Below are 10,600 nucleotides of genomic sequence, written 5' to 3'. Positions count from 1 at the left end.
TTTATAGTACAATACTGTTTATGTAAATTAAAACACACAGCAATACCATACATTTTTCACAGATACACATATATGTAAATGAACACATGAACGGTGGATTGGAAGGACATACGTTAAATACACGAGAGTGGGTGCCTATGTAGCGGGTGGGGAGGATGGGATCAGGAATGGGTGATGAAGGGGACAAAACTGAAGACAAAAAAATAAAAGGGCCTCACATGGACCAATGATGATACAGTGTGCCAAGAACTGAGGAGTATGGTCAACTCAATTCTGTGCACCTGAGAGAATAAATAGATAGTAAATTCACGTCTAGGGAGCAGGCTGGCTGGGTAGACTCCTGGGCTTGGGTTTTTTTTCCCCATGACATCCCTCCCTCTAAATTTGGTCAAAGCTGACCAAAGTCCCAGCTGCATACAGTGGCCCCTAGGAAGGGCTCCCATCCCAGACTGAGCAGTCCTTCCAGAAGCCATTACTTTGTTAGGGGCATTTCCTAATCCCATCAGTTTCACTCGTATTTGATCCTCAATTCCCAGTCCCCATTCTCTATGGTGGTCCAATTTTAGGAACACCTTGTTTGAGTTTGGAAAGGAGACTGAGACGGGGTTGAGATGGAGCTACAGGCTTTGTGAGGAGATGAGGTTCTCAAGTACTCTGGCGGCCCCAGCCCTCCAGTGCTCAGGGCCTGGACCAAGGGAGACCCATCTTGTGAGATGGGAATCTACCCTCTTGCTACCTACCTATGTACAGTTTCCAAGATCCATCTATTGACCACTCTACTTCCTACCATGGGCACATACTCTAGTTTGTCTCCTCTCAACTGTGGTGGGTGTGTGTGTGTGTGTTTGTGTGTGTGCATGCATGCACATGCTGTATATGTCCCCATATACAGGCATTTGCTTACGTGTGTGCACCGGGCAAGTTTTCCTCAGGAGTGCCTCCCCACACAAAGTCACACAGACACACACTATCACTCAATCATGTCTCTCCACATGTGGTCACACAGACAGGACACATACATACACACACACACACACACACACACACACAGTCAGAAAGAGAAAACATCCAATATAGCATTGTTCATTTCAGTTTTTCCATTTACAAAATCCAATGGTGAATCCAGGCAGTTAGAAAAAAGAAATGGAGGAAAACCCTCCTGAATGTACCCTATCTACCCCCCACCCCCTTGGTCTTCCCACCCCACCCCCTCGGAAAGGCACCCCCATCACTATCGCTGAGAGAACAGGCTCCCCCACTCCCGGCCTCTCAGCCACTCTGGCCTGCCTTTCCAGGGCCACTCCGCAGCCAGGCTCATTAATGTCTCTCCTGCCTAGAGTGCCCTCCCCATTCTGTATGGGTCAGGCTTCCCCAGTTCTGGGGCTCTCTTGGGGTAGGGAGGGAGTTTAGGACAGGGACTTCTATAAAGAAGGGAAAGGGGGATGGATAAATACAGATTCCGGCCCCACAGGAAGTGAGAGGGGGACAGAGAACCTAGGTAAGACCAGGGCAAGGAGTGCCAGCTTGGCTCACCAATCCACAGAACAGGCCTCGAAGTAAGCCCAGAGTGGACTCCACCCCCGGGAGGGAGGCTTGGATCTCCCACCTGGAGAATCTGGCTGCAGTCTGCTCCACTTTGGGTGTAGGTAAGGGTGGGGGAAGGAAGGGGAAGGAGGGTCGTTGGGAAAAAGGATGTTTGGGGCTCAGGGCCCGGTCGGCCAAGGGCTACTAAGGAGGGGCTTGAGGCCCTTGAGGCTTGAGGGGGACAAAAAGAGGTCAGATAGGAATGGACTCAAGTCCACAGTGCCTTGGAGTTTGTACCACTATCGGTTACCAAGGCCCCAAACAAATTTTCATTTTCAGAAGAGTAGGGTGAACCCAAGAGACAATTTTGGGGTTGAAATCGGCTCTGACCCAAGTCTTTGTGGTCCAGCTACTCTGGGATATTCAGCTTCCTCCCTACACTTTCCTGGTGGGCCGCTCCTGTCTGTATGGCACCCACATCAGTCCTAGTGGGGCTGGAGTGGATTTCCATCCTCAGGAAGAAGAGTTGGGGGCTGGGGATCCTGAAGGCAGCGTGAGAGAATGTGACCAAGTGTAGGTCTCTTCAATTCAAGGAGTTCAGCTCACATCCTACTCTTCACCTAACCTGGGCCCATCCTTGGGGCCCTTCTCCCTACTCCCTTGACTTCTCCAACAGATGCACAAGAACCATTTGGAAGGTCTGGACATGGTGGGGAGGGAGAGGAGACTGGGCTTGGGGCAAGGGTTGGCCTAAAACAACATTGCACATGACATAGTAATTAAACATCCCTGCTCCCTGGGAACCCAGCACCCCCTTTGGTCCCTCTTGTCAGCAGCCTTGGACCACTTTCTCCCTAAACATCCAGGCCTTGCTAAAGGACTTGGAAGGGGAGGGTGCGTGGGAGCAGAGGGGGCAAAAGAGCTCTGGAAGTCTATTTTACAGGACAAATTTCTCCCTTCTGGACAGTGTCAGAAGGAGAGACATTAAAGTAAGAAAGCCTGTCTCCTCAGCTGTTAGTAGAAAAACCTGCATTCTCAGTTTTCTTTTCTTTTTCTGAATTGTCACATCTGAGAGAGAGAGAGAGAGACAGAGAGAGAGAGAGAGGGAATGAGATTGTAGAAGTGGAGAAGGAGGCAGCGGAGATAGGCCCCACAAAACTAAATATGCCTCTTTCCCAGTCCCTCGCCCAGTCCTCCATCCTTGGGAGGTGTTGGCAAAGGTGCCTAGATTACAGGTGGTTCGAGGGGCTGGAGCTGGAGCTCAGAAAGGAGGACTCCTGTATGGGTCCCTACCCCTCCCTTGCTATTGGCCCCATCACGGTGGCCATGAACTTCTCTCTGCCTGTCTGCCTACCAGCCTGCTTCACATGACACAGTAGGGCTCTCTGGGAGCCGGGGCACCTCCTGTGCCCCAGCAGGGGGCGTGAGTCCTCAGGCACTTCTTGAGGTCCTTGTTGAGCAGGAAGCAGACAATCGGGTTGACGGCAGCCTGGGCGAAGCTCATCCAAACAGCAGTAGCCAGGTAGCGGTGGGGCACAGCACAGGCTTTCACAAACACTCGCCAGTAGCAGGCCACGATGTAGGGTGACCAGAGGAGCAGAAAGAGCAGTGTGATCGCGTAGAACATGCGACCCAGCTGCTTTTCACCCTTGACCTCGTCCATGCCTAGTAGCCGCCGGCTGGCTGCATGCCCATTTTGCCGGATACCCAGCAGGGTTGGCGGCATGGGCCCACGGCCAAAGCCAGCGATCCAGTTGGCAGCAGCCTGGCCGGTGGCCCCAGGACCATGGAATGTCCAGTTCTGGCTGATGGCTGGCACCATCTGCACTGGCTTCATCTTGCGGTGACGATACTCGAAGAGGAGCAGCTTGCCATAGACAGCATGTGTAGCTGCCATGAGCACAGCCAACATAAGCATGAAGCCCAGCGTGTCATTGGCCTTGAAGTAGCGATGCTCAAAGATGCACTGGTCCTCCTCCCGAATAAACTTGTAGGTGCCCACGTCAAAGACAGGTGGGAAGGCCATGGCCACAGACAGGGTCCAGGCCATGCAGATGACAGCTGCGCATGTCCAGAGTGTCATGCGCTTGGCGTAGAAGCGGTGGTGGGCGATGGCCATGTAGCGGGTGACGCTGATGCAGAACAGCATGAAGGCCGCATGGAAGCAAAAGAGCACGGCCATAAAGGCCACAATCTTGCAGCTGAGTGCACTGAAGGTCCATGAAGAGCCGTGGCGCACAGAAGCCAGCACAAAGGGGAAGCAGACGGCAGAGCGTATGCCATCGGCCAGGCACAGGTCCAGCAGGAAGTAGTAAGGAGCCTTGTGCAGGGCACGCTCCTTGAGCACCAGCAGGGACAAGATGGCGTTGCCCGCCAGGCTCACACACATAATCAGTCCCAGCAGTACCAGCTTCACATAAGCCGATGCAGACGGCGGGGACAGAGCGCCGCTCACCTCCTCAGGCTCTCCGGTGGTGTTGGCCATACTGAGGGTCAGGGGCTACTGCCAACCCTACGGGGTCAGCCAGTCTGGTACTCGATGGGCCCGGGGGGCTCCATGAGTTGTCCTGCTACATTGCACCTGCAAATGTGAGCGGGGGAGACACAGACACAGAGAGACAGAGAGATGAGGGCAAGAGAGAGACAGAGAGGGAGAAAAACACACAGGCGTGCAGAGACAAAGTGGGAAAGAGAGAGAGAGAGATAGAACAAAGAGAAAAGTGGCCACCGATATAAATGGATTGAGATTGACACAGAAATGGAGGGGATGAGAAAGAGCGAGGAGAGAGAAAGAGAGGGGAGAGAGAGACAGACAGACAGGAGACCATGAGAAACAGATGGAAAGGAAAGATGAGGAAGAAACAGAAAGGGCAGGGTTAGTGTGTCTACGAGCCCTCCCCAATTATACCCTGGCTGGTGCCAGGCCCTGCCCCTGGACCACTCCTGCTCCTACCCACTCCTTGTCAGGTGAGGATGCTGCGTTTCTCTGGATGTCTTTGGTTACCTGTTTCCTCCATTGGTGGATCTGTGGGGCAGGGATATTGGTGCAGCTCTTCTCCCCCTTTGCAAAGCGCTAAGGTTGTGTTCAGACTTTTTTTTACTGTCACCCATAGTAAAAAAATACATTTTACATCACAACCCACCACACATACATACACACACGCAGACACACAACCAAAAGTTTCACAAAACAGTACTGAACCTGTATGCAGTGTACCCCATTCATTTTTATTCTCTTTCATGTGTTCATAAAATGCTGGTACCACTCACTTAATAGATTTCTTTATTCATGATGGGGAATGTGTTTACTATGCTTGAGGAACAGCAGGAAGACAAGTGCGGCAGGAACGGTGAGAACAAGGGAGACAGTGGTGGAAGGTGAAGTCGCAGAGGTGCCTTGGGGCCAGATTGTGTAGGGCTGTGGGCCACGATGAGGACTTTGGTTTTTATTTTAGGTCAGGAGGCAAGTATGTGTGATTATAAACATGTAGGTATGCTTGTGCATATTCATTCATACACTGAAAAAATATTTATCAAGCATCTACTGTGTACCAGGCACTGTTCTAGGTATTGAACACAGATAAAGATCCTGGCCCTTGTGGAACCGACATTCTAGATAATAAAGAAGAGACACTGGTGAAGTATAGTGTGTCAGATGATGATAAGTTCCTAAGAATAAACATAAAGGAGGGAAGGAAGATAGGAAGTGCTAGGGGTGGGGAAGATGCTGCAGTTTTAGATGAGGTGGACAGGGGAGGCTTCACGGAGGAGGTGTCATCTGAGCATAGACCTAAGGGAGGTGAGAGAGTGAGTCATGTGGATATCTGGGGAAAGAGAAGTTCAGGTAGTGGGAACGGCCAGAGCAAAGGCCCTGAGGTGGGACTCTACATGGCATGTTTGAGGAAGAGCAAGGAAGTCACTGTGGGTGGAACACAGTGAGTCAGGGGAATGTGGCGGCAGGTGAGGTCAGAAAGGTGGTGAGGTCAGATTGGGGAGGCTGTGGCGAGGGCTTTTTCCTCTGAATGAGATGGGAGTCACGGGAGGCTTCTGAGCAGAGGCCAGATGTGGTATGATCTAGGATGGAACAGAATCCCGCTTGCTGTTGTGAAGAGCAGGGGTCATGTGGGGTGCAGATGGAAGTAGGGAAGACTACTCAGAGGCCCCTGCAGCAATCCAGGTGTCAGATAATACCCCCTCCATGCCACTCTCCCTATTGTGCTTCCTAGAATTTCTCTCTTCTAACACACTATATAATTTACTTTTAAATTTTGGTTTATTGCCTGCCTTGTCCTATCAGAATGAAAGCTCCACAAAGGCAGGAGTTAAAGACTCACTGACTCTCCTCTGAAAGAACACTACATAGCACATCATGGTAGGCTCTCAGTGGCAATATATCAAATGAATTGATTGAGGGATTAAATGGACTGGGGCTGTGGGTCAGAGAGGGCGCCCTGGAGACATCCAGGCAGGATTCGCTATAAGAGCAGCCTGCGGGGTACACCTGGCAGTGAGAGCAGCGCAGCAAAGCTGTGGGAAAGAGGAGAGCTCTGGGAGTGTGGGGATGTGACTAGGTAACAGCACAGGTCCCAGGGGGAAGGCAGTGAGGCAACTGGGCAGAAACTGGGGAAGCTCAAGATGATTGTTGGGGCTGGGCTGGGGCTGGGCTGGGATTAGGGGGTGCAACTTGAGTGGATGTCTTCCTACTCCTTCCCTCCCAGGAAAAGTCTCCCCTCTGCATGTTTTCCAGCTCAATCCAGCCTGGCCTGCCACCTGGGGCCTGGCCTTTTTTTTTTTTTTTTTTTTTTTAGACAGAGTCTTGCTCTGTTGCCCAGGCTGGAGTACAGTGGCACAATCTCAGCTCACTGCAACTTCCGCCTCCAGGATTCAAGTGATTCTCGTGCCTCAGTCTCCCAAGTAGCCGGAACTACAAGCACACGCGCCACCACGTCTGGCTAATTTTTGTATTTTTAGTAGAGACAGGGTTTCGTCATGTTGGCCAGGCTGGTCTCCAACTCATAACCTCAAATGATTCGCCCGCCTTGGCCTCCCAAATTGTTGGGATTACAGGCGTGAGCCACTGTGCCCGAGCCAGGCTTTTTGATGGCACCCTGAAATCTCAGAGCCCATGGCAGGAGGCCAAACTAGCCCTTAGAAAGTGCTAGGGCAGGGGCTGAGCAGAAATGGGGTTGGTGGGCTCCCTTTCAGCCCTTCAAGGCCTGACAGCCCCCTCAGACTGTGGAACAGCCCACAGCTGGGTGAATGTAAACACACACACACACACACACACACACACACACACACACACTCTCTCTCTCTCTCTCTCTCTCTCTTTTACCTGGAGGGGAGGCAGAGGGAAAAGGATAAAGACAGAGAGAGACTGAATGTAAGAGAGAGGCCAGAGAGATACAGAGAGAGAGAAGGAGAGAGAGGTGTGTGTGACAGAGACAGATGGAGACATAGGAGGGAGAAAGAGACAGAGATAGAAACAGAGAAAGGCTCCTTACATACGGAGAGGAAGAGATCTTTACATACAGAGAGGAAGAGAGAGACAGAAAGGGGAAGAAGGGTGAAAAGGAGAGTGAGAAAAAAGAGACAGAGACACACACAGAAACCAGCACGCCAGACAGAGAAGGGAGAGAAATAGAGACAGAGAGAGAGAGCGCGCAAGAGAGAGAAAAGGAGAGCAGGGAGAGGGCTAATGCCATGAAAGAAAGAAAAATAGAGATGGGATGGGGTGGGGCAGAGATAAGAGAGGGGCGCTGGAGACAGATAAGAGACAGAGACAGAAATAAAGACGGAGATAGAGAGGGAGACACGGAGAGCCACACTAAGACCGAGAAGGTGGATAATGTGTAGCCCTGAGTCTCAGTGAAAACAAAAGCTAAAGATAAAACAAAAACTCCCACATCCCCCGAAACAATAGCCGCAAACAAACAAAACCCTGGGAAAGCTCGGGACATGTTACAAACAAGTGAGGAGAGGGTCTTCCTCCGCAGACTGGCAGCCGCAGCCCGGGCCCAGCTGAGGCTCAAGACGCGTGCAAACACAGAACACGTGCATACTTGCTCGAGCCCAGACACCTGCACACCTCCTCCCCCCATAAACAGTCTACTGCTGTGGACACCCTCAGACAGCAACCCGCTCTTGCATGAGGAACGCGTGAGCACGCATGCAACACACACACTCACACATACGCACACACGCACACGGAGGCAGAAGTACATCTTGTACTCTGCCGCGTTCACACAGGTACGCAACGTACTCTCTTCGAGCGCCAGCGCTTCGTCCTCAACAAAGGCGTTACTGCCCTCTAGGGGACATTTTGGAAATTTGTGTAGGAGCATTTTTGATGGCCACAATGCTGGGGTGTAGGGTGTCCTTCTGACATTTAGGAGTCGGGGAGGATGTTGGCCATCCAGTAATATGGGGGACAGTTCCACGCAGCCAACATGTCCCGCATCCTCTAGGACTTTGGACTTTTAAGTAAGTGAACCTAGAGTCTATTTCACAGATGAACACCATTTTTTTTCTCTTGATTTTAACATACCCCTAATTATCCAGGAACGTGGCTGTCATGTAAGTAAAGAGGAGGCTGTACTTTGGTTTGGGATGAGCTTTCCTTAGAGTTGTTGACTATTTTAGAAAATCTCACCTCCAAGGCCTGTGCCTGTCATTTTCCTGCATGTCCTGCCGCTGATGTTTCCCCTTCTCCTAAATCCATATTTACCCAGTATAAGACATTGGGGGCCGGACACAGTGGCTCACGCCTGTAATCCCAGCACTCTGGGAGGCCGAGGTGGGCGGATCACCTGAGGCCAAGAGTTTGAGACCAGCCTGACCAACATGGAGAAACCCCGTCTCTAATAAAAATAAAAAAATAGAAAATTAACAGGATGTGGTGGTGCATGCCTGTAATCCCAGCAACTGGGGAGGCTGAGGCAGAAGAATCACTTGAACCTGGGAGGCAGAGGTTGTGGTGAGCCGAGATTGCGCCACTGCACTCCAGCCTGGGCAACAAGAGCAAAACTCCGCCTTAAAAAAAACAAAAACAAAAACACACATTGGGAGCCTCTAATTACTTCCTTGAATCTCCTGGGGAGTGTCATGCCCAAGCATTTACAAATTGAAATACAAATCATTTTCTTATAAATAATTTTCCTTTTATTTCTTATTTGTATTTTAGTTAATACAAAATGGATATTGTATAAAATATGGATTTTCTTTTTAAATTTACATGTGCAAAGGGCCGGCCACGGTGGCTCACACCAGTAATTCCAGCACTTTGGGAGACTGAGGTGGGCAGATCGCCTGAGGTCAGGAGTTCGAGACCAGCCTGGCCAACATGTTGAAACTCCATCTATACTAAAAGTACAAAATTAGCTGGGCATGGTGGCATGCACCTGTAATCCCAGCTACTCGGGAGGCTGAGGCAGGAGAATCACTTGAACTCGGGAGGCGGAGGTTGCAGTGAGCTGAGATTGTGCCATTGCACTCCAGCCTGGGCAACAAGAGTGAAACTCCATCTCAAAAAAGAAAAAATTACATATGCAGAGAGATTATGTTACCTGAGAACTTCATTTCCAGACAGTAAAGGGGTGTTACAAAATATCCATTACATAGAAGAGGGCACTGCGTATGAGACGGCTGAAAATTGTTCACATACACAGACACACTCAGATACACATTCATTCACACACACGTGCAATGGTCCACAACACCACCTTTATAACTCCCCTAACACATACATGGATGAACGAGATCTCAAACACTGACAGATGGGTACACACAAGCAAACTTACCCACATATACTTTCATTCACACAGACATATATACACTCATTGACCCAATATAGCTGATTATTCAAATCCTCTCACATATTCAGACACAACACAGATATACACAAAGTTGTATATTGATATTGTCACATATATAAACACTGTCACAATATTAACACTCAGATTCAAAGTTACTTACATATGCCAGCAGGCTGACATACACTTGAACCCTACCACGTGTGTGTATGCAAACACACACACACAAACACACACAGGTATAGTACATAGAATTCCCCTCAGAGACCTACAGATATATATGCACTGAGAAAAAAGCAGGCAAGTAAAAGACTGCTCACATATACACACACACACTCTAACACAAAGAGACAGATTCAGACTCTCTCACATAGATCAGGTGTGCTCACCAAGACAAATATGTATATCCTGGTACATGTACACACACACACCCATTCACATATACACTCCCACCCATGAACAGACTTATAACAGCTCCAACACACACACAGAGAGGCACACTCATACACTTTAGCAATACGCAAAGAAACACAAAGATAAAAATTGCATATTGTACATATACAGACACACAAAGACAAGTACACATGGGCAAATATGTGTACACATATAAACTTGCTCATGCACAGATACACTTAACTGATATACACATCCTGCAACAGGTATATCCCTAGAGCCAAACCTGCTCATGTGCAGAGACCAGCTAACTCTTGCACTTATAAGTGGACAAACAATCAGAGCTGCCCAGCTGGTAGGCTCCTACCACAGCAAAGAGCTAGAGTAAGAATGGCTCCAGAGCAACCATGTGCAAAGGGAGGTGGTAACTGTTTTCATCACTTCCCACTGAAACATTCCAGATAGTACGATTATTACTTTGCTATTTGTTTATCATAAGTGAGGTTTTGGGGTTTGGCCTATACCTATGTGGACGATGTTTGTTTTTGTTTTCCTTTCTGTTTTTTTTTTTTTTTAATTTTTTTTAAGAGACAAGGTCGGTCAGGCGTGGTGGCTCACGCCTGTAATCCTAACACTTTGGGAGGCCGAGGTGGGAGGATCACTTGGGCCAGGAGTTCTAGACCAGCCTGGCCAACATGGTGAAACCCTGTCTCTAGTAAAAATACAAAAATTAGCTGGGCGTGGTGGTGCTGCATGCCTGTAATCCCAGCTACTCCAGAGGCTGAGGCAGGAGAAACGCTTGAACCTGGGAGGTGGAGATTGCAGTGAGCTGAGATCATGCCACTGCACTCCAGCCTGGGTGACAGAGTGAG

The 10,600-nt window shown here is 49.7% G+C and overlaps 1 protein-coding gene across 2 annotated transcripts in view; it reads right to left on the bottom strand.

The window, feature by feature from the left end:
• GPR173 (G protein-coupled receptor 173) overlaps nucleotides 1-10,600 on the bottom strand; it is a 33,679-nt gene continuing 23,079 nt past the window's right edge. The window contains exons 2-3 of one of the 2 annotated variants that reach the window (XM_011970350.1): nucleotides 8,925-9,047; nucleotides 2,574-4,105 (exon numbers count right to left, since the gene is read on the bottom strand). In XM_011970350.1, coding sequence (XP_011825740.1) covers nucleotides 2,888-4,009 — 1,122 coding nt within the window. In that variant the 5' untranslated portion in view covers nucleotides 4,010-4,105; nucleotides 8,925-9,047 and the 3' untranslated portion in view covers nucleotides 2,574-2,887. Of the gene's footprint in view, nucleotides 4,106-8,924; nucleotides 9,048-10,600 lie in introns of both variants that reach the window. The other variant, XM_011970349.1, reaches the window with a different exon arrangement.

This window comes from Mandrillus leucophaeus, unplaced genomic scaffold, assembly GCF_000951045.1.
Source record: "Mandrillus leucophaeus isolate KB7577 unplaced genomic scaffold, Mleu.le_1.0 Scaffold946, whole genome shotgun sequence".
Taxonomy (NCBI): domain Eukaryota; kingdom Metazoa; phylum Chordata; class Mammalia; order Primates; family Cercopithecidae; genus Mandrillus; species Mandrillus leucophaeus.
The sequence above is the reverse complement of the archived record's forward strand: the minus strand, read 5'-3'. Positions and strand labels throughout refer to the sequence as shown.